We start from the raw sequence: 24,783 nt of genomic DNA on the forward strand, positions 1-24,783 counted from the left end.
CATAAGCAGTAGTAGGTGCCAGAGGCCACAGTGCCTGTTTGGTGCATTCTCTTCCCCTCCTTATTGTTTTACTATGATTTTATTAGAATGTAAGCCTATGCGGCAGGGTCTTGCTATTTTATTGTTTTATTCTGTACAGCACCATGTACATTGATGGCGCTATATAAATAAATAAATAATAATAATTTACTTGGGGATGGAATTCAGAGGACTAAGGCTACATCAGAAAAGGCACTCCACCTGGCACTAGTCCTCAGAGATGCCTCCTAGGGCAAGAAGCAAGGACATCTTTGTGAATCTCAGCAAGTAGAGTGGGCTTGGGTAAGGAGAAGTTTTTTTTTAAGATAGCCTATACCTGACCATATTTGATCAAGAAATTAATCAAGTAACCAATATACTTTGTAGAGGATCAGCATTACAACAATGGTCTGAGCTCAAAATGTTAGTTTTACCCTACCCTGTGCCTGCTTACCCTACCCTGTACCTGTTTGCATTCTCTTCCCCTCCTTATTGTTTTACTATGATTTTATTAGATTGTAAGCCTATGCGGCAGGGTCTTGCTATTTACTGTTTTACTCTGTACAGCGCCATGTACACTGATGGTGCTATATAAATAAATAAATAAATAATTAATAATAATAATAATAATAATAATAATAATAAATGCTTTTTAAAGACAGCCCGGTGTAAAGCTTCTTGTACATTACATGGAGTCGCCATCTAGCATCTTGCTGCTCAGAGAAAGAACAGCTGTTACGATGTTTGGATGGAGATCCACTTTCAGATTAACTCCAGACAATTTGGTCAATGAACCAAGCCACGTGCTCCCAGGAAGGCAAATAAATAATCCTCAGGGTAATTAGCTGATTGGACTGGAGCCAAAGTTCCTTTCTGAGCTCAAATAGGTGGAAAATAAGTTACCGGTGGTTTGCTCCAGCATTGTAATAATATCAAAATAGCTATTATAATGAAATACACAAATCTTCATTTTGGAATTTTATTATTTAAGAAAGCAGTTTGGTGTCAATGTACCAAACAGGAGTTGTCCTGTTGGTTTCAATGTTGGGTTCAGTGTATCTAGCTACTAATTTTTCCCTCTAAATATATACTCTTCAGGTGTTTACTATTTCATTGTTGTTGTTTACTATTAATTGCAAATTTTGTTTTTTAAATATCAAAATCAATGTTTTAAATATCAAAATCAAACAAAGTAAATTTTCTAACACCGATTACATTTTTGAAGATCCATGGGATAGCATTCACCTAATAGTCTCAGTATTACAACCACAGTCTTTCTAGAATTACACTGATATTTCTAGCCATTGATGCCCTAAACTAGCAGTAAGGGAGAGGAACTGTCTCTAGTTGATCAAAGGAAGATGGAATCATGGATATTAGTTGTATTTGCAGGTATAATTAACTGAAGTGTAGGGCTAATTCACTCCATAGGACCTTCATAGGATCAGCAGTCGCAAGGGAGATGTTCAATCATTCCTTATGCAGGTGAATAGCCACACCAAATTTTGAATGGGTGTACGATCCCTGAGTTGAACTCTTGTCTCTTCGACCTCAGCATTTTTTTCACTTTTTAAGATGACAATATAAATAATAAAACTGCTCATATGTAGCGAGGGCGTAAATTGGGGGTAGGCAGATGGTAGCTCTGGATCTACTAGCAGATCTCTGTGATTTGCAGTAGATCAGCAAACAACAATTGAATCCAAATTGTTTAACAGTAGCAGCAACAAAATCACTACCTCTCCACCCTAAATTATATTATCAAGATTAAAAAATGTTTAGGACAACCAGAAATAGATTTTTGAGTGGGAAGGGCAGTGAGCACTGTTCAGTTTTAGTACTAAGAACAAGTTCCTCTTTAATTCCATCTGTATGGGCAGTATCCAACTTTGTCACTCCATTAGCACAAATGACGTTGTGCTAGCAGAAACTAGGTTCTGAACTATGCGCAAGGGAAGAATTCAACTAAAGTTCCAGTTGCACATTATGCTTGTGCAACCAGTTGCACATAACTCTTGTGCAAACCATTGTGCAAACCATTGTGCAACTTGTTGTGTGACTCCATTGTATAAGCGATTGTGCAAGCATAAAGGGAAACCGCTTAGGCAATGGAAAGGTTCAGTTGAGGTCCAGTAGCACTATTTGAGTTTGCGGGATGACACCATAGGATACTGTCTTTCACCAGGCTCTCATTCTTGCAACTCAGGGTTGTAGTAAAATAACAGTAGATCCCACAAACCGGAAATCTGCCCACAGCTGACTTAGAGATTACTTCATGTAAAATTGCTTAGGTAGGTACAGTATAAAACAAAATTGTGAAGGCTGGAACAATCCCTTTAGATGAGAACCTTTCTTGGTGCATACATAGCATGCATCAAAGTAATCCACAGAAATTCAGCAGTCGTACTTGGGATTTTCAGGGACACTTCATCCTTATGGTCCAAACACGTGATTTACTATAAATGATCTACATTCCCACACTAAACTTGTAGCATATATAAAAACCAAGGGGGAAAACTCAACCGGGAATTGTTATGGTTGTTTAAAGCCAACAAATTGGCATGTCCTAATCAGGCTTTTACAAGGGATGCTGTAACAAGGTTCAATTGAGTTGAAAGTCAGGTTACAGTGACCATATTCAGGTGTTAGAGCTTTCAAATAAAGGTGTACTGTTTTTGTGCAAATGAGAAGTGAGATCCTTCCCAAAACAGGAATGGGCACAGGAATATACAGTATCCTTTAACATTCACTCAGCTGGACTCTACTCTGTGGTGAGCTGACTTTCAGTACGCTGCCCTATCCATTTCATGCTTGATCTTTTTCTCAGGGTGAACTGAATAGCTTCAGAGGCTTTGTAGTTGGTAGTAAGTGATGAAGCCCTTGATTAATAGCTGGTTTAGACCTTAATTTCCCCTCTGTTCTTCAAGGAGTCATTCTCCCTAACTAAGAAAATAAATCCATGCTTGACAAGGACAGAAACCTTTATTGCATCAGTCTAACAAATTGAATACAATTGTACCACTATCAAAGAAGCCCTCAGCAAATGGTCTATTCAGAGGCCTTGCATAATCATTGTAGGTTTGAGTTTCCAAGAGTGTTGAGCTTCACCTCCGTGATTATCTGATCTGAAAGAAAGCTTTGGGTTTCAGGTGGAGAATCTCACAATAAAACTATTCAGTGCCGCTCTTTTATTAGTTTGAACAAGTATCTACAGAGTTCTCCTGGCCTTGTGACTTTGCTAAAGGAAAGTATTTTAAAGGTAACCAGCTTGCAGATTAAACTGTTTTAGGAATTACGAGTAAAGCATTGTTTTGCACCAATAAGAAGAGAGAGAGAGAGATAATAGTTGCTGCTTCTGTTCTAAAGTGGCCCTGTTTATCACTCTGAATTGTAGTGGTTTTGTAACTTTAAAAACTCAGTGAAATTCCATTCTGTGCTAACAGAAATGGCTCACCTGCCATAAAAACATCTGCCACAAATCCACTGATTTCTCAGCAGGTACCATGTTTAAATGTGAAATGTAAAGCTTTCAGTGAGAGGTCACTGGCCTTATAGGAAATGTTTAATGATCCAGTATGCTTGCTTGAGCAAAAGAATATGAAGCTCAGACAAAGATGTATTTAGTTTTTAACTGTATTTTTTTTATCAAAAGATCTTTCTCTCCCTATAAACGGTAATGTTGGACAAGATAAAAGAAAAACATATCAATAGCAGCGAGAGATTACATATTACATCATCGTTAGGGCATACAGACATGGCCATTATTTCCATCCTAGGTAATTGTTACAGCAGATGAAAACGATATATGCTTTGATGATAGACGAATTCAAGAAGAATCATTATTACAACGGTAATAAAAAGGATGCTACTTTGTGTGGAAAAATCCTGGTCTAGTCTGGTATGTTAGCTTTTCCGTATTAAGTATACCATGATGGATGTTCTGGAAATAGAGATCCATATAGCTTTAATCCTCAACTTTCCATTGCCAAGCTATTTCCATTTATAAAGCAGTATGTTTATTTTTAGAGATTTATACCCCACTTTCCAATAAAACGATGATCACCATAGCCACATATAACCCCATGAAACAATGCCGGGTGCACAGCTACAGATGGCTCCCAACTTGTTTCTCAGAAGTGGGGCAGCTAAGAGAGATGTGTGTGATGTAAATAACAGCTCTAAGGTGTTCATGCAACCTTCAGTGGGGTTGAGAGAACTAGTCCTCTCAGGACATGTGCTGCCAGGAGCCCCAGGTGTACTGTCTCTAGGGAGCAGGGCCTCTCTGCATCCAGGCCAGAGGGAGAAGGTCTCCTGGCTTGTCTCTCAGTGGTGGGGTGGCTAAGAGTTGCTGGGAACTTGGAGAGCATAATAATAATAGCTCTCACCACTTCCCTAGCGTTCCTGCTGCTTCTAGCTCTATAGCTAAATCCTGAAAGCATCACATCATGCGCTACAGCCTTATTTGAATGTCTGAAGACACATCCTCCCCCAATCCATCTCAAGATTGTGATCATGCAAACACCATGGCCAACATCAAGGCAGGATTTTTTGGTAGTTGTTTTGTTTCCTTCCTTGCTGCCTTTTGTAACATTTTGCCTAGTGAAGAGATCTCAAAAGCTTGCACATGTTTTGTGATCGTTTGGTTGGCCTAAGAGAGGTATTACATGTATATGGATTCTGGAATTTCACTTATTTCTTGATATACATGATCCCAGAACCTAGAGGTAACATTGCAGGCGCACCACATGCGGCAGGAAAAAAAATCCAATAGAGTTTCATTGGTGGTATTTGTAACTCAACCCCATCATTATCTTGTGAAAGGTATTGTGACCCATAGCGGACAGATCAGGTGTACTTCCAGATGTAGGTCTCTTAGCATTATCAAACTGTGTGTACGTGTGGTTGGAAAACATAGGAGGCTTACCTGTGGACAAGATTGTCATCTGGAACCCCCATAAAACTTTGTGAATAGGGCAAGGTGCTTGCACAGTACAAACCATGTCTGGAAGCTCATCTTTTTTTCTCAGCCTTGAAGTTCACTGTGTGACCTTGGCCCTTATCTCCTAGGTTAACCTACCTCACAGGGTTGTTGTGAAGATAAAAAACGAGATAGGGAAAAACTAAGTATGCCAAATTGGGCTCCTTGGAAGAAAAATGAGGTATAAATGTAGTAAGTTAAAACAACATTATTTAAGGATATTTATTTTCCAGCTTGTTAATTGTGCAGGTGATAAATATATAGCATTCTTCTAATAAATGGTATTAAATCTACATGTTACATTGCTTTACATTTTAAAGTTTACAATTTTATTTTTTGAGTGAGGTCGTTTTTTTAGCAGTTACCTTGAATCAAACATCCAGGAATTTTTCCTCCATCAGTTTCCAAAAGAAATCCATTCTAGTAACTAGTTCTTTCTCCTTTCAATTTAGAATGCATCTGCTGTTTTTCTGTATTGCTATCTCCAAACCCCATACAACTCCAATATGCTGACATGTTAAAAAAGAAATCACTGCTAAACATTTCTTTGTTTACTTCCCAGGTTTGTGAAACAAATATATTTTAAAAACTTAATTATTTTGTATTCTAGGAGTGTACGCCTGAGAACCTAGAGCTGAAAAAGAAGATATTTGGCCAGTTAGACCTTATTGTCAGTAACAACGTTATTCTGAGCAGCTCAACCTCCTGTCTTATGCCTACAAAATTGTTCACTGGACTGAAGCATGTTAAACAGTGTATAGTGGCACATCCTGTAAGTACACCAAGATAATTATGGAAATTTGTTACATTTGAGGCATACTTTGGCAATGGGGTAGTTTATGTGTCTTAAGTAAAATGTAAGGCTTTCAAATGAGGTGTCATTTTGACCTAGATGTATTTACAATAAGTTATCCTTTGCATTCAATCTTGGTAGTACGGTTTTATAAATGGCCTTGGGAATATGATTAAAGAGTGGTATAAAATGCTTAAAATAAGTATGTCATCCATGACCCTCAGCCGGTATGGAAGCTAATGGAAGCTTTGCTAATTGGTGAAAGAGAGCTACTAACTCCGCAGAGGAGTCTGAAGGCTTTTCATGAGTGGACAATTTGTGGTCCTTCAGATGTTTTGGTGTACAATTCCCATTGTCTCTCTCCATCAGTTATGCTAGCTACGGCTGATGGGAGTTGTTGGCCAAAAAATCTAGAGGGTTAGAAGTTGCCCACCCCTTTTTCATATACACACTGCCTCTTCTTGGTCCTCTAGGAAATAGGAAAGTGCCTCATAATGAGTCAGACGATTGGTCCATCTAGCCCAATGTTGTCAACACTGACTGGCAGTGGCTCTCCAGGGTTTCAGGTAGGATTCTTTCCTAGCCTACCTGGAGATCCCAGGGATTGAACCTGGAGCCTTCTGCATGCAAGGTAGATGCTTTATCAGTAAGCCTCTTCACTGGTTCATTGCTTACACTGGGACTTTCCACTCCTCTTAAGTAGACCCTTTCTCCTGAGTAGCTCTCTGCTGTCATATAACTCCCTGATGATAAAGCTTTCTGGCAAACAAACAGCAGTGTGCTCCTCTGGCAATTCTGAATTTCCCACCAAATATGCTGCCACCTTTGCTTTGGAGACCTGGGGAGTGAGGGGAAAAAGTCAGGGATTGAGGCCTGGTTTGGGATAGAATTAAAGGTATTATTGAGGGGGGGCTTATGCTGTGGTGTTTTCAGCACCAGGTGAAGACCTTGTTATTTCCTCAGGCATTTTAATTCTTCAGATTTTGTTTTAAATCTATTATTGTATTTCCAGAACTTTTCACTGCTGCTGATTTAAGTTTTGTTTTATGCTGTAGTTTTCAACTTGTAAAATTTTTATCAGGTTGTATTTTTTGGTGTAAATATTTGTGAAATGCCTAGAAAGGTTCAGCTGTTGGGCAGTATAGAAATGTAATAAATAAAATATGTCTATTAACATGTTCATTCTCTCTCTCTCTCTCTCTCTCTCTCTCTCTCTCTTTAAATGATTTGTATATAGGTAAACCCGCCATATTATGTTCCTCTGGTTGAATTGGTTCCGCACCCAGAAACAGATCCTTCTACAATGGAAAAAACATATGCTCTGATGAAGAAGATTGGTCAGTCCCCAGTTAAACTGACAAAAGAGATAGATGGGTTTGCTCTGAATCGGCTCCAGTATGCAATTATTAGTGAAGCATGGAGACTTGTTGGTGTATGTATGATTTTATTCTACATCTGTCGTGCATGCACTTCTGGTTCAATAGACTACACTGTACCACTTAGGCCGCAATCCTATATATGTCTACTCAGAAGTCAGTCTCATTCAGTTCTTATTCCCAGATAAGTGAGTATGGGATTGCAGCCTTAAGGTAGGAGTAAATCTTCTGGAACTCATTGGGGCTTCTGAGTAAGATTGCATTGTACAGGATATTTAATTATTTTTCTACTGTTGTCTAAAAGAGCCCCCAAACAACGACATTATAAAACACTGGTATGTACATTTACCAGACAGCATGGCTTATACACTAGTAAATACTGAAAAAAAATACAGAAGGAAGAAGATATGTACGCTAGGTAGTGCGAGGAGCACATTTTCATTGTAGCCAGAAGAACAAGGTGAGGAGATCAGAAAGGTAGGGTGACCATATGGAAAGGAGGACAGGGCTCCTGTATCTTTAACAGTTGTATAGAAAAGGGAATTTCAGCAGGTGTGATTTGTATGATTGCAGCACCTGGTGAAATCCCCTCTTCATCACAACAGTTAAAGCTGTGGGAGCCCTGTCCTCTTTTGTATTTGGTCAAGGGGGCAGGGCTCCTGCAGCTTTGACTGTTATGATGAAGAGGGAATTTCACCAGGTGTGCATGGATACAAATGATACATGCAGCTTACCGCAGTTGAAAGATCCATGTTGGGCTGTCATGTAATGCAACCGGATCAGCAGCTGGCTGATTTTTGGTTTCTTCAGACTCTCTCTCTCTCTGAGGGGTGTCTTGGCGGTGTCACTTTGCCACTTGTTCCTTCAAAGCTCTGCGGCATTGCAGCTGTGGGGTGGGAGTGGCAAATCCTTACAGCAGGAGGGAGTGTGGGCTTCCCGGGCAGCTCCAGTGGCCATTCAGTTCATCAAGCCCACCCCCTGCCATCTGCCTGGCCTTCCCATGCATCCCCCCAACCTACCGTGGGCCTTGATCTGCCTCCAGAACGCCCCAGCTTCAATGGGAAGCGGTGACCTTGGAGTAAATGAAAAAGTTGCAGTAAGGCAGTGACTTTTTAAGTGCGCAATTTTGGAGGGGGAACCCATGGTGGGTGCGAGTTGGTGGCTGCGTTGTATAAACTATGCAGTGCCCCTGTGCAGCCACCATGGGGTATACAGGGCATGTATAGACAGCCCCTCTCTCTCGTTACCTTCCCTTCCTTCCACAAGCTCAGTTGAGATCAGCCTTTTTTGTAAGCTCACAGGTTCCTGTCAGGCAGTTTGGTGACTTTTAAATGCCATTTTATTTTAATTCACAAAAACATGTACTTCTGTGTACATAGTGAATACGTCAAGTATATAGAAGCCACTCCCTAAACTTTGGGTGGTCCTGTTTCACTTCCAAATTGAGAGGCACTCAACTACCTGAATTTGCTTTTAGAGGGAACAAAACTTGTAGTGTATCCTCATGTCTCAACACAGGGCAACTTGTGACCCTCCAGATATTTTAGCCTACAACTCCCATCAACCCTCACTATTGACTATGCTGGTTAGGGCTAATGGGAGTTACAGGAACATCTGGAGGGCCACAAGCTATCCACCCTGTCCTATGAGTGGGCAACCTGTACTGCAATATTGTGTCCACATGCAATGGATGACAGAGAGCCTTTTGATGGGAAAATAGTCATGCTGCTCTTTCTGCATTTTTTCTCTCTAGAAAGCAATTGGATGAATTAATTCTAGTGGTGGAATTGCTGAGCCATAGAATACTATTTTTATATATAATGAAAACAGTAACAGCCTGGAGAAGGTTTGTTATCTGTAAGGTATCAAACATTATCTAAAAGGTGCCCATCATTTGGCATGACACTAAATGCGCTAGCTGGAGGGCAAGGAAACTGCTTTTCCCCCAATGATAAAAATTGTAATGGCCGGCACTGTACTGGGGGACATTGTTAGTGGACACAACATAACTCTTAAGAACTATTTCTGACACTACATTTGGTACTTACAACACATGTCAGTGAAGATGCTGAGGATACACGGGTACGGAAATATGCCAGATTGGTTATTTAACGTTAATTTTCTGGAATGGATCAGAGATCAGAAAGCTATGTTGCTGTGATCTTGGATATAGATTCTAGAGGAATATAAGTTGTGGCTGTTTCTCAAGAGCAGCTTTCCCCAACATGCTGTCCTCCAGATGTTTTGGACTACAGTTCTCATCAACACCAGCCAATATGTCCGATGGTCAGTGATCATGGGACACATGGTCCAAAACAGTGGTTCTCAACCTTCCTAATGCCGCGACCCTTTAATACAGTTCCTCATGTTGTGGTGACCCCAACCATAAAATTATTTTCGTTCTTCTCTACACGATCCATTGTCATGGGATGGTTTGCTAATGAAAATAATACATAACAATAGCTTTAATAATACAAAAGATGATACATGACATAGTTCAGTCAATACAGTTTCCTAAGACCATCGGAAATAAGTGTTTTCCGATGGTCTTAGGCGACCCCTGTGAAAGGGTCATTCGACCCCCAAAGGGGTCCCGACTCACAGGTTGAGACCCGCTGGTCCAAAACATTCAATGAGTACCAAGTTGGGAAAGGCAGCTGAAGAACATAAGAAGAGCCCTGCTGGATCAGACTGAGGGTCCATCTAGTCCAGCATTCTGTTCACAGTGGCCAACCAGCTGTTGACCAGGACCCAACAAAGTAGGACATAGTGTAACAGCACCCTCCCGCCCATGTTCCCAGTTACAGAGTGCCTATGGTGACGCAGTTCTACACAGCCAGCAGAATGAGCAATTGCTTCCTGGTTCAATTGGTGCTGCAGGATCACAGTTTCTGCTTTGGGTGTTTCAATTCTGTACTTCCAGTGCCAACTGAACAAAGACGGTTCTGCTCAATGACGTGGCTTGTGATGATTGGAGCCATTTACTGTCTGAAGTAACTGCAGTTGAGATTTTACATGTTTTTAGAATTCCCTTTTGTTATATTGCGAAAACTGTTCAATGTGATATAATGGAATGTGCCTTTCTTGGCTAGGAATATGTATTTTAGTTTGAGCTTTTCAAAAAGTAGGACAACAGCTTTGTAAATGTAGTGTTAGGAAGGGCCTTGCGGAAATATTCAGTAAACCAAAACAGGCAAGATGATGCACTTGTCCTAACCAGTTTTTAGGGTGTGGTGGTTTATTTAGAAATGTACCCTGTGGATGTAACTGAGCTTTGAACAGTACTTCTTGACGTGCCACACAGGAGATTTAGGAGTTTCCTAATATTGAACTCAAGTACTTGGGCATGTTGAGGCCATGCAAATTGCCTACGTGATGCAAACAGTTTCTAATACAGTGTCAGAGCTGCATGGTCTGTATTTAATCATGTTGTGCCAGCTATATTAACCTTTATAATCGTCATACGCACACACGCACATACACTGCTGACAATGTCAGCATTCCATTTGAACACGATTACTAAAAAGGGTTTAAAGCTAATGAGTTCATCCAAAGTCGTATTGTAGTGGAAGCTATAATTTTTTTATAAGAAGCGGAAGTGAAGCAAGAATACAAAAAATCCCTATTTAGAAATACGGCTGCCTTCTGCTCAGACTCTTGTTTCCCCCCGCCCCAAGGACTACATAAATTATGGCAAGAATGACCCTTGCCCAATAAAGCCCTGGACCATCATTGCAGTCTATATTGCTAATTACATCTTGGACTTGCATAAAGTAGAAAGCAATTGCTTAGGTGTAATGTTCAGACCAGCTGCACAATGGTTTGTGGTTACAAAAACTTTTTAAAAGAATGACTGTCCTTTTCATTGTTACTGCTATATTAAATAAAATGGCAATTTAGTCAAACATACACTTTGATATTGAAAGCATCTGCTCTGATCTCTATACCTATCTCACCACTGCCCCCTCTGTTTCCCCCTTTCCTTCACCTTTCTCTACCCTTTCCTTTTTTTATTCCCGAACTTGCTCTCCTCTTCCACGAAATCAACCCGTCTCTCCTCTGATTCCTTCCCTGTCCCCCTTGTTCCTCCAATATATCCTTAGCCTTTCCCCCCTTCAACTACCACTCCATCTCCCTACTACCTTTGCCTCCAAACTCCTCCAACCCCACTCCCTCCAATCTGGTTTCTGCCCCCTGCACTCACTGAAATGCCCTGCCCCAAAATCACTGATGCCTTTATTCAGTCCTCATTCTTCTTGACCTTTCCGCTGCCTTTGATAGAGTTGATCACTCTCCTACTTGATTCCCTTTATCCCTTAGGTCACCTTGATTTCATCTTCAGCTGGTTCTCTTTCTACCTGTTCAATCAGTCTTTCCATGTTTCCATTGCTGGATGTTCCTCTCCATTCCCTCTCTTCATTGGGGTCCCTCAGGGATCTGTTCTTGCCCCCTTCTCTTCTTTCTCTATATACAGTTCCCACCCACCCTGGCTGACCAGGGCTTCAGTATCAGCCATACGCAGATGACACCCAGCTCTATCTCTCTACCCCTGAACTGTTGCCCTTACCTCAGTCCCACATCTCCTACTGCCTCTGATAATTCTGCTGTTTTATTGTCATCTCAAAGTCAACATGTCCAAGATCAAACCACTCATCTTTACTTCCAGGCTTCCTTCTGCAACCCTTTTCTTAACCATTAACAATTTTACCATCCATCCTGTTGAACATTGGCTTTATTTTTTGACTCCTCTCCTTTCTTCCCCATATTTACTCCATAGCTATTTTGTGTTGCTTCTCCTTTTACAACCTTTCCTCTCTGTCTTTTTGACAAATCTCTGCTCATGTCTCACTTAGAGTATTGTAATCTTCTCCTCCCTCCAATGTTCTGTTGTCTCTCCTAAATCCCCTCTCATCTATCCAACACTCTGCTGCAAGATCCATTAACCTCTCTGATCTCATGATGCCCCTTCTTAAATCTCTCGACTGGCTTCCTGTCCTCTCCTTCTCCCTAATCCAGCACAAGTGCCTCATCTTTTTCTTCAAAATCTCTACAAAGCCTTCAGCACAATTCTCTAGATACCATGCCCTATTGCAATTTTCCCCAACCTGGTGCTCTCCAGATGTTTTTGACCATAACTCTCATCATCCTTGACCATTGGCTATGCTGGTTGGAACTGATAGGAGTTCACAAAATCTGGAGGGTGCCATGTTGGGGAAGCTTTTGCATGTGCACCTGAAACAGACACATATTGTCTCTTATTTCCCTCCCCATCTTCAGTTGTTTTCCACCTTGAATTTTAGATGGTAAGCTCCTCAGGAAAGGGCCCTCTCTAAAGTGCCAAACACATTCATGTCATCATCATCATCATCATTATGGCAGTTCAAATGATTGGACTGGTATAATGGTTTATTAATAATAAAGACTTTAGTAACAGGTTTGTTTTACAATGATTTTTACACTCCTATTTTCAAAATGTACTATCTCTAAAGGAATTATAGAACAAACAAACACAAAATGATTTGTGGAGTTCTTTAACAGTCATCATTTATATATTTGCCATGCAGGATGGAATAATATCTCCTCATGATCTAGACCTTGTGATGTCTGATGGCTTAGGAATGCGATATGCTTTCATAGGACCTCTGGAAACAATGCATCTCAATGCAGAAGGTATGAAATCTTTCTTTTCCACTAAAATTTAAATATGGGAATTTCATAGGCCAATGCTTCATGACATAATATCATGAATCATAGATATGCTAGGGAGACATGTGTACAAAGTTATGCATGGTGTGGAGAAAGTGGAGAAAGAGACATTTTTCTCCCTCTCTCATAATATTAGAACCTGGGGTCATTCCATGAAGCGGGAGATTCAGGGCATGTAAAAGGAAGTACTTCTTCACACAGGTCATTGTCAAGCTGTGGAATTCACTTCCACAAGATGTAGTCATGGCCACCAATTTGGATGGATTTAAAAGGGGATTGGACAAATCCGTGAGGAAAAAGCTATTAATGTGATACTAGTCCTGATGGCTATGTGCTACCTCCAGTATCAGAGGCAGTATGCCTAAGTACACTAGTTGCTGGGGAACATGGGTGGGAGGATGCTGTTGCGCTCATGTCCTGCTTGTGGGTTTCCCATGGGCAGCTGGTTGACCACTCCGTGAGCAGAATGTTTGACTTGATGAACCCTTGGTCTGATCCAGCATGGTGCTTCTTAGGCATGTAATTTTAATAGTGCATGTTATAATAAGGTCAGATGTTCTGCACAAGTAAACATGCTGGGTTGTGCCATTTGGATGATGGAATGGAGAACAGACTGCATTTTTAACGGGTTACAATTTATCCAAAAATATCCTTGTGGAACAGGCATTACTACTTTTTTGCCTGGTTGATTTTAATCGAATGGCAAAACTATGATGATGATGCTAATTCAAAGCTATTTCAAGGGCTTTGTGTTTCCTAACCCAGAGTGCGCAAGTTATCCCAGAGTTCGTCCACCAGTGTTTGGGGAAATGAATGCATTCAAGTGCTCCTTAAAAAAAAAACACTACTTACTGCTTAAGGCTACGTTCTTATACACACTTGCCTGGGAGCAAGTCTGATTGAACTCAATGGGGCTTAGATCTGAGTACACAGATATGGAATTTCACCGTAAGAGTCTTTGCTCTGCCATTACAACCCTTCACAGATGAATAGAGAACTGAACATCTGGCATTGTGCCAGTAGCCTTGTGATTAGAGAACAAATGCCAACAGCAAGTCAGTGAGAACACAGAGAGAAAGAAACATGAGAACTGAATGCTGACAGACAGAAAGGAAGCCCGCAACATTTTTTTTAACAAGGGAAGTACTATAAGGATATCTAATTGACTTAATATGATAATGGTGAATGTTGATTTTGGGTCCAGCAAGTTCTTATCCCAGAGCTGGACATTTTAACATTTTGGCATAGCGGTGCTAAAAAAAGAAATGCTATCAGATGCTTTTAGTGAAAATCCCCGGCAGCAATACAGTGCTACTAGAACCATTTTCTCATTTACCTATCACAGTATCATTGTAATACAAAGTACCTCCTGTGTATGCGTCTAATCTTTTGAGATTTCGCATTATGTGGTAAGATTATACAGTTGTTTTCAACTTTTCTGAATTACTTTAAGCCTATTTAAAAAGCATGTGTGTTAAAAAAAAAAAACAATTGCAAAATAAGTTTTGGGGGAAAGTATATGGAACTCTGGGCAGTAGCCAATGGAGACTGTCCATGAGCAGCCAGCCCTACCGATTCCCTTCTGCAAATGGTGCCCATCACTTGTGGGACGGAGATTTAAGTCATCCGGGGGCAGCCTGAAATGAGCAGAAACGCTTGATTCTGGAATGTGGGACACTGGTGTTGTTCGTATAAGGGAGCTGTACTGACCTGTCCCATTCCTGAAATGAGTGTTTCTGTTCATTTTGGGGCTTGCCTCCACAAGCACTAAATCTCCGTTCCCCAAGAGGTGAGCACTGCTTGCGCAATGAAATCAGCAGGGCTGGCCACTTGCGGAACAGAAGCCGGTATTGCTCACCGATAGGCAGCATTGGATACTGCCCATTGTGGGATAAGATGCTTCCATGAGTTGGATTCTCAAATAGCTCCACCAGCATAAACTTCATATATTTTAGTCCAATTTATGCTAGCCGTTAGAATCTTTTATATTTAGTACTTTCAAATTTGAATCACAGTTCATATTGTGAATGGGGTAAATGTCAGTAAAAATACACAATAAATCAACTTCTGGTTTTGTTTACTCTACTGTAGTTGCTCCTTTCTCCAGATAAAATATGTTGACAGTGTAAACTATCAGCTGTAGTTTTGCAAGGAGAAAGAGCTTTTTATTTCGTCACTTGCACTAGTAGCTGAATACATTACTAGTATCGTAGTATAGTACTTTACATTAGGAGTGAGTAATTTACTGTCCATGAGTCAACAGACCTCCTTTTGCAGCCACTGCAAACTTTAACACATTATATGGGTCTGCTCATATATGAACTCCCCTATCTAAGTGTGGTGGAACATCTAGGTGTTTTGAGCTCCCATGCTTTCTCCCTATATCTCTTTTGCAGCCTTTACCATCATACCACATGGGGGAGAGGGAAATCTACACCAGTGTCCCTTCTATGTGTGAGTCAGCACTGTGACAGCATTTCTTCAGAACACAATAGTTTCCATTGAGGCCCACGCTAATGAATTTAGTGCAGTATTCACTGTGTTTGTAACATGATTGAGTGGCACACAAAATTGCATAGTGTTCCGATTGTGGTAGAAGTAGGAGGAGACCGAAAGGACTTGTTACATCGTGACGCACGTTTGTGCCACATGTTTCTTTGTGGAGCTTGGATTGCATTAGAAGTGTGAAGGATGTGCTGCTGCCTCTGGTATCTTTTTGTGTGTGCCTTAGCTGACAGAACGCACACCTTTGATGGTGGGAAGCAATGGAGGCATAAAAATAACAATTCCAAGCTCCACTCCACTGTACGTATGCAGTCAAATGTAGCTTCCAGAGAAGGGTGGGGGTGGCCTTTGAGCTACTTCAGCCTCCTCCTCCTCTGTTCATGCCTTCGGCATGCCAACTGGTGAGGGATCCACCCACCCCCTCTTACCCTTCCTTTCTCATTCATTCTTGCACAATATTTTTAGGATGTTTTAACAATGTATATTATGTTTTAATTCAGTTTTAAGTATTTTATTATTTATTGTTGTTCCCCGCCTCGATCAGAATGGAGAGGCGGGTAAGAAATAAAATTATTATTATTATTATTACTATTATTATTAATCCACATTAAAAACAGTGCGAGGAAACAGCAATATCCAATGAGACAAATGCACAAAGGGTAGGATAGGGAAAAACTGTCCAGACAGCACCACTTATGAAATAATTTTAAGAGTTATAGCGGATAGCCAACAATGCAATCTTATGATACAAAAAGCCAATGCCATGTTATATTGTCTTTACAGTAGCATCATTTCCAACATCCCAAAAGTAATACTTCTTAGCAATGGTGTAAGATGGTATCTCAGTTGTAGGAACCATAACTGCAAGCAAGTTGACAAACTGGAAAGGATTTAGATGTGAGTTGTTAAGGTGATAGAGATCTAGAAGACAACTCATACGGGAAAGGAGGCATGTTTAATCCTGAAAAAAGAAAATTAAAGGCTAGAAGGTGCATGTGTTCTAAAGTATTTTGAAAGGTGCTGAACAATAATAATCTATTTATTTTGTCTTGTTCAAGGGCAGGGCTAGAAACAATGGGGCTAGGTGAATAAGGCTGCACTTATTAGGGAGTAAGCCCAACTAAACACAATGGGTCATACTTCAGTGTAGACATACTTAGGATGGCATTTTACAGATCTCAACTGGCTTATTCAGTAGACGTTTTGAAAATTCAAAGAAAATAGGCTCTCTTTTTCTGATCCTCAGATTGCCACAAATTAATAACATAGTAATTAGTAAAACAAAAAAATGGCACACACACAACGATCCCCCCCCCCCCCAAAAAACTAGGAGAATACTAAATTATATGGATTTATTTGCATGGCTGTGTTAAATCTCAAGATGGTGGATTTATGTTAAACATTATGAAAAATGTCCTACCTGGAAGAAGTCGTTTAGCAAGGGAGTAAAGTGGATTTTTTTTTTAAAAAAAGGAGGGGGGGTTATAGAGCTGCCTTCATTAGAGGTTTCCAAGAAAAGATTCAGCAGATTTGGAACACTTTTGGTATAGCAGATCCTATCTCAGGACAGAACTATTGTTTTTATTTGTGTTATACCCTGCCTCGATCCAGAGGGAGAGGCAGGTAACAAATATTTTTATGATGATGATGATGATGATGATGATGATGATGATGATGATGATGATGATAATCTCTTAGGTTTCATCTCAACTCTGAAACGTTGAGATTCATTGGGTTTTATGGGTCTTTGTAAGCTTTTCTGTTTGGGAAAGACCAACATGAGGTCTCCAATTCTATTTCAGGAACTCTGAACTATTGTGACAGATATCGTGAAGGCATGATACGTGTCTTGAGAAGCTTTGGGCCAATACCAGATTTTGCTGGGGAAACAGAACAGAAAATCAATCAGGTATGTGCGCAATTAGAGTTGACATGACATCAGGCAGAGTAGACAAAACATTGGCTGCATTTATCATCATTTGTTTTCAGGATGCAGCCCTTATCCCATTTTGGTATGAGAATGTTCATATCTGGTGTACTTATTCTTTCTTGGAAGTTTAATGAACAGTGAATTCTAGTATAGATCAGTAAATGTTAAGATCAGCAAAATCCATCTAGTCCTGGTTTGAGTGAGCTGCAGACATATAGTTCAAACAGCAATTCCTTGTGGCCTGCTACCATTTTGGGTGGCACACCTACAATGTACCATATAGAATGCATTATATGTGTGCTAACTACTTTTTACCTTTCATTGGGCCTGTACCATTATATTTGCCACATAAACATTACGTGTAAGGCAATATCACTCCCTCCAGAAATTATGACAATTTGATTTTTTTTAAAATACCACTAGGGCCTGAACCCACTTGCCACTTCATTTTGGGTTCAGGCCCCAGATATATATGGTCAGAAGTAGATGGAAATGCTCAACTTTTGGGATATTTGGGTCACCTCAATAATTTCATTGGAGAAAATGCTTATATGGTATAAGTATGAACCTGTTCATCATTAGTTACTTCAAGACACTTCATTTTTTCCACTCCAGGACAATTTAGCATTCTCCATTCTTTCCCTTATTGTATAATCTTCTGAGAACAGCCTGTCTCATTGTTCTTATCTTACTGGCACCAGTATCTCTTAACTTTCAAGGCCGGCACTTGTCTCTGTACGTTACAAAAGCAATTGCTTAGTTCCTTAGCCATATGTCATCCTGTAACTTACCTTCTAAGGAGACTCTTATAAACTGTGATCTAATAAAACAGATTCTGCTTTAAAATGTCTGTGAGAGACAAAGAGAGATCAAGACATACTTAGCTGCCTAAAAGACCAAGAGCAGGGCTCCATTTTGCAGCTTTAAAAGATTATGGTAATGGTACTATTCAGCACCAGGTGAGGCGTGGGACAAGGTAGAATCATAGAACAGTAGATTTGGAAGGGCCCTGTAAGGCCATTGAGTCCAACCCCCTGCTCAACGCAGGAATCCACCTTAAAGCATACTTGACAGATGGTTGTCCAGCTACCTCCTGAATGCCTCTAGTGTCTTATGTTAATGTCTTATAATTTTGTTGTGTATTTTAAACGTTTATGGTTTTGTTCCCCCCCCCCCATGTATGTTTTAAACTTTGTAAGGCCGCCTTGAGACCCAGCATTAGGCAAAAGGCGGGATAATAATAATAATAATAATAATAATAATAATAATAATAATAATAATAATAGTGTGGGAGAGCCCATAAGATAAACCATGGCTGCATCTTCCTGTGTAGTTTAGAGCAGCCTTCCCCACCCTCATGCCCTCTGGATATTTTGGACTATAACTCCCATAATTCCTGACAACCGGCCATGTTGGCTGGAGCTGATGGAAGTTGTAGTCAAAGACATTTGGAGTGTAGCAGGTTGCATAAGGATGGTTTAGAGAGCGCTAAAGAAACAGAAGGGCTCTCTTAGTTGCAAACTTGGAATCTGGTAAGCAGAGTACATGGTTACATATTGTGCATTTTCTGAGTTTAAATATAAATTAATAAAAATCTACGTTAGGGCTTCTTTAAAGGGACTACAAAATTCTTTTCTTTCCTTAGGCAAAAAAGAACAAGAGCCTTTCACATTATACTTCTGCTAATGCCCACCCAGTGCTAGTACTAAGGTTCCTGTTCCCATGTAATAGAGATGGCTGGCCTTGCTTTAAACGAGATAGTCATACTACTGTTAACAGCAACAACAACAACAAAATGAAAACAGTTGGATGACACACAGCTAGCAAGAGACCTTTTTAAACAAAAAAACACAGGCAAATGAGATTGAGGCAGGCTGATCCTTTTAAAAACTTTGCACTAAAGTTGCACATGGATGTGCAATAGCAACCAAGAACATTTAAAAAAACCCACTTATTTTAGTGTTTGTTTTTAAGTCCACAAAAAGTTGCAAGTGTCGGGAGGATTGTGTTATTCATTACAAGTTATGCCACTAGTAATATCCAGTATACATCTGTCTGATGTGCACACACTCCACAGAGTGCTTGCATTAACAACAGATGTGCTAACTGGAAAAGGGTTGCAGTGGGGAAAATACAATGCGTGGACAGCGCACTTAAGGATTCAGATCAACAAAGATGATCAGGATTACTCAAAACTATACTACAAGAACAGATTGAAGGAACTGGGTATTTGGGGTTGGGGATATGATGGCACTTTTCAAATACTTAAAGAATTGTCACATAGAAGAGGTCCGAAACTTTTTCTCTATTATGCAAGGCTGCGGGACATAAAATAACAGCTTAAGTTAAGGCAGATTTCGATTGAGCATCAGGAAAAACTTCCTAATGGTCAGAGCAGTGAGACAATGGAGCCAACTACCTAGTAAGGTGGTGAGCTCTCTGTCACTGGAAGTATTCAAGCGAAGACTGGACAGCCATCTGTCAGGGATGCTTTAAATTTGATTCCTGCACTGAGCAGGGGGTTGGACTCAGTTGCCTAAATTGCCCCTTTCAACTCTATGTTTCACAAATGTAGTGGTATATATTTAACTGGAGGGAAGATGTCCGAATTCCATACTTGAACTGGTTGTATGGAAAAGTCCTCTCTGCAGAAAATTGAAATTATTTCCACTTCTTTACCTTGCTTTTTCCTACTTTTTGTTCAAAAGTCACTTAGAAAATGCCGGGTCTTAAGTATTTTCAAATTCCAAGTGAGCCAGATATCTGCAACATTTTTTTAAAGTACTCATGCTATGGAAAATTCTCTTTGAGTACACACCCAGTTTCCTTCTGGCAAGCATTGTGGACAGGTGGCTAGTACTTGCACTGAAGTAAAATAGAACCAGGCAAGGTAAGGCAAAAGATTCACTAATATATTGTGTCCCTTAATAATCACTCCACCCAATATCAAATTCAGGTGGTGAGTGCCGCTAGGATTGTAGCCAAGATGAGGACCCTGGGGGAAAAAGAGGGATGTATTAGCATGCTTAAGGAAATCCCAACGTTTGCACAAGTACAAATATATATATATGTGTCAAAATGCATTATTGATAGGAGGGAGGATGCACTGCAATATTCTGTTGTATGTCCAACTTTTAGTTTTCCCACTTGTGATTTATAACTTTCCCCTCTTTTTCAGGCAATGTCCGATGAAACTCCAACAGACCCAGAGCACCTAAATGCCAGGAGACGCTGGCGAGATGAGTGCCTCGTGCGTTTGGCCAAACTGAAAAAGGAAATTAAATCTGATGTCATGAATCACCTTTAAATCACAGAGCAGTCATCATCAGGTTGTTGTGTGAATGGGCGCAACCCTCAAATTGGCAAAAGTTAAATCATGGAAGACATGATGGCAAGTGCAAGAGGCCAGTTGATCTTTACAACTACAGTCAGCTAATTAAGGCTGGAATATGTTTATCTGAATAGCAACAGAAGCTGATTCCTAAATGATGTTTTAAAGCCGCAATCTGAAAACCCTTGGGGCAGATGTATGGATTTAAGCGGGAATGCATGGGGATAGATTTGATTGTAGATTGCACCTTCACTGCTTTAGACTACTGGAATGCAAGACTTAATTCATTTTAAGCAACATCCTGTGTTTCAATACACAGTAACTTCACAGACTGCACTGCCCCGTGTAACCCTAATTATAAGTAATTTCAGTATGTCGACCCTTGGATGGCTTTTTTTCAGCATCACCTTAAAAGTTAACACCAATTTAATAGAGAGTACTTATTTATTTAAAATGTATGTCCGTAGTGGCCATTCACCCACACAAGAACAAATGATATGTAATACCTTGTTTACTGAATTCAACTTTACAGTTTGCAGCTTTGAAGGCCGCAGAACGCTCGCCTGACTCTGGTTCTGAAAAAAATCCACTTCATCAACTCCTTCCTTCTAGCTAAGTATATTCAGTTTCAAAATCCAAGGGAAGCATGTTTCTTGCACTGGTCTGTGTGGAAGCTATCCTTCAGATACCAATGTGTTGGGTGTTGAACCTTCTGTAAAGAATTCTGTAGGAACTTCAGAAGCTACCTTATGCCCAGGAAGACTATAGGTCCACTAGCTCAGTATGTCCACCTGGCCTAGCAGAGGCTCTCCAGGGATTCAAAACAGGAGTCTTTCCGAGACCTGCCTGTGGATTTGAACCCAGGGGCTTTGACAAGTAAAACATATGTTGTACCACTGGGCTGCAGTTCCTTCCCTATCAACATTCAGCAGACAAATACATCAGCTATAGACCACAGCTACATATTAAGAACTCAAAAAATAAAGATAACCGAAAACAAAGCACAAATGTCAAGCGACATGGAGTTATACATCGTGAACAAGTATTTGGTAGATAAAAAGGTCTAGATTACAAAACAAAAAGCATTTTGCAGTCCCATTGGTCATAAACTTTCCAGCTATTACAAGCTTTTTTCAATTGTCAGAAATGCCAGATTCTGTTAACACTGTTAAACTTAAATATGGTTACAGCTAATGTTGAAAGTTACCAGAGCTTTAGTAATTTTAGGCTCCTGGCTAAAAACCTAAACATGCAAATTTGGGAGTAATCCCATTGAAATCAGAAGCACTTGCACTCAAAGTAACTTGGATACAATTGGAGAGAAAGTAAGTTATCTAGAGTAGAGATAAATTAACTGTGAAGGGTTCTTCGCATGATATTAACATTATAGTATGTATGGTTAGAAATCAAAAAGTAAGAGAATGTTTTCAAAGTACTCTGTTGCTTCTGTCCCTTGTAGTATGCACACCAGAAAATAAATACAGTTTAGAAATATGCAAGAGGGAACCCGCAAGGAATTGTGGGGAGAAAGGGGGGAAAACTAGTCTGATTCCTTTGCTTCACATACCCTTTCCTAGCAATAAATCAGTCAGTCTTTGACAGGGTGGCGATGGACTGGGTAAGGAGATAGCTTCCTCTGAGCCTAGTCCCTCCAGAATCCCCTAAAGAGGGAGCTGAGCTCTTCTTTCATTCCCAAACAACCATTGGGGAAAGGAAGTGGCCCTGGGGCAGCATGTCAAAGAGGCACACGTTGACCTGGTTAGCTTATAACGACAACTCAAGGTATGGGTTGTCATTGAATCAAGAGTTGTTGTTGAACTTTGGGTTGTTACATGCGAACCTGGCATTATGGTTTTAGCGTGGATTGTTAACCATGAACAACCCAGAGTTCACAGCCCAACAACAAACCATGGATTCTCTTCCTGGGTTGTTTGTTGTTAAGAACCCATAGTTAAACCATAGTGCAGAATTTGCACATAATGACAACCTACAAGTCAGCAACAAGCTACAGTTCAATGACAATAATCAACCCATACTCCAGGTTGTCACGTGCAAACTGTGCTTGTTTCTCTGACCCAAATTTCTCCCACTTTTGTGATATTTTGGAGACAAAACATACATATATAAATATTGGCACCATTTCTGTTGCATTTTTAAAACTAGGTTTTCCATTTCTGGTCCTGTAATTAAAAGATTTTCTGTGAAGAAACAGATGACTTCTTTGTTCTAACCACTGCAGAGATCATCATGTCTGGAAATCTTAGTCCATGGGGCAAGTCCCAAAGGTAATCTTTATAGACCACACACTGAAGAAAAACCCATTAATTTCTGCTATTAAAAGCAGAAGTTGCTATTCCATTGCCTATAGAGGTGGGGAATTTAGTTGAAGCCCACTAGGGACACTTACTAGATTACATTTATGCAACATGGGGAATTCTTCCGAGTTTTTCTTCATGTCTTAAGCTCTGTATATGATGTTTTAAGAGGATTATAGACCCTAAAGAAAGTTCAGCTGGGGAGGTCCTACTCCGTGTTTCCCCTCCATCTGAAGTGTGGTTAGTGGGTATGTGAGACTGTGGTGCTCAGAACATAGAATTTCCCTCCGATAGGGGGCCAGCCTAGCCCCCTTCAACTTAGATTACTACCTCTGTCCTGTATAATTTGGCTGCCACTGGTGGTGTGTTTTGTTCTGTACTTTTAATGATAATGTTGTTTTTTAATGGTTTTATTAATAATTGCTTAGTGCTTCAGTCCCTAAAAGCAGTATGTACATTTTTAAAATAAGTCAGTATCAGAGTACTCACTGTGTTGCATAAACATGGGCCTGAAATGCAACTATTTTGTTTCTAGGCACTAACTACACTAACTGATTGGTTCCATTATTGTGCTAAAAGCTCCATGACTTTTAAAAACTCATTAGCAAATTTAATTGAAAGAGAATTTCTGTTTCTTACTTAAACTGTATCATTGTGGACTTAAGATAGTCCTTTTAAGATAATTACAATGACATTATTTTCATTTTGTTAATTATGAATGTGATATTTTAAAGACTCATTTTGTTCTAACTTTTATGCCTGTTTTTGTTCTGAAATCTTAGAAGCTTTCTTAGACAGGTAAATATATTTGTGCTTTGCTTGTCAATAAACATCTGTAAATGAAACATCCATTACATGCTTGAGTGATATTTAAGAACATAAGAAGAGCCGTGTTGGATCAGACCAAGGGTCCATCTAGTCCAGCACTCTGTTCACACAGTAGCCAACCAGATGTCTGCCAGGGACCAACAAAGCAGGACACGGTGCAACAGCATCCTCCCACCCATGTTCTCCCAACTGGTGTATAAGCTTACTGCCTCTGATACTGGTGGTAGCAAATAGCCATCAGGACTAGTAGCCATTGATAGCCTTCTTCTCCAGGAATTTATCCAGTCCCCTTCAAAAGCCATCACTACATCTTGTGGTACTGAATTTCATAGTTTAACTGCACTGTGTGAAAAAGTACTTCATTTTATCTGTCCTGAATCTCCCACCAATCAGCTTCATGGGATGACCGTGGGTTCTAGTATTCTCCACACCATGCATAATTATTGGCAATGTCATCCTATCAAGCATTACTGGATATGCAAGTCTTAACTTTTACATAATTAAACTTCTTCATTAAGAAAAGTGTTGAAGACGTTCTTGCTGGTGTATGCTCTCTTATTCTTACTACAGGAAGCACCTGAGTGTCTGATCATCAGCATCTAAAACCTGTTAGCTCTCCAAACTGCATTTGACTTAATTCTGTAGAATTACAGCACATATTTGTTCAGAATATGAAGTATCAGCATAATTAGATAATGGGATGCATAAAGAACCAGGTTGTCTGAAAGTGTTCAGTGTGCTATGGACTGAGATGTATTTACAATTAGCTGCAAAAATCTTGCTTGTCAAAACCACACTGGCATCAGCTCCCATCACTAAAAGGATCCCTTCAGACAGTCCAGTTCCATGCACATGCCATCATGGGATAACTGCATATGTAAGCTCATCGTCTGAATCCGGCCTAGGTTGTTTGAAGCTCATATTTAAATATTGGCATCTAAATGGGACCCAGTGCAAGCTGGACCCACTGCTAATGCAACAGTAGAGGATCCTCTTAAAAAAA

General features: G+C 40.1%; 1 protein-coding gene across 2 annotated transcripts in view; it reads left to right on the forward strand.

Moving 5' to 3' along the window:
* The window catches only part of CRYL1 (crystallin lambda 1), a 49,903-nt gene extending 26,102 nt beyond the window's left edge, over positions 1-23,801 (forward strand). For both annotated transcript variants that reach the window (XM_063127039.1, XM_063127040.1), the window contains exons 4-8: positions 5,607-5,768; positions 7,027-7,221; positions 12,730-12,835; positions 17,179-17,285; positions 20,485-23,801. In XM_063127039.1, the coding sequence (XP_062983109.1) occupies positions 5,607-5,768; positions 7,027-7,221; positions 12,730-12,835; positions 17,179-17,285; positions 20,485-20,613 (699 nt within the window). In that variant the 3' untranslated portion in view covers positions 20,614-23,801. The remainder of the gene's footprint in view (positions 1-5,606; positions 5,769-7,026; positions 7,222-12,729; positions 12,836-17,178; positions 17,286-20,484) is intronic.
* Positions 23,802-24,783: the final 982 nt, after the last annotated feature.

This window comes from Elgaria multicarinata, chromosome 5 (genome assembly GCF_023053635.1).
Source record: "Elgaria multicarinata webbii isolate HBS135686 ecotype San Diego chromosome 5, rElgMul1.1.pri, whole genome shotgun sequence".
NCBI lineage: Eukaryota > Metazoa > Chordata > Lepidosauria > Squamata > Anguidae > Elgaria > Elgaria multicarinata.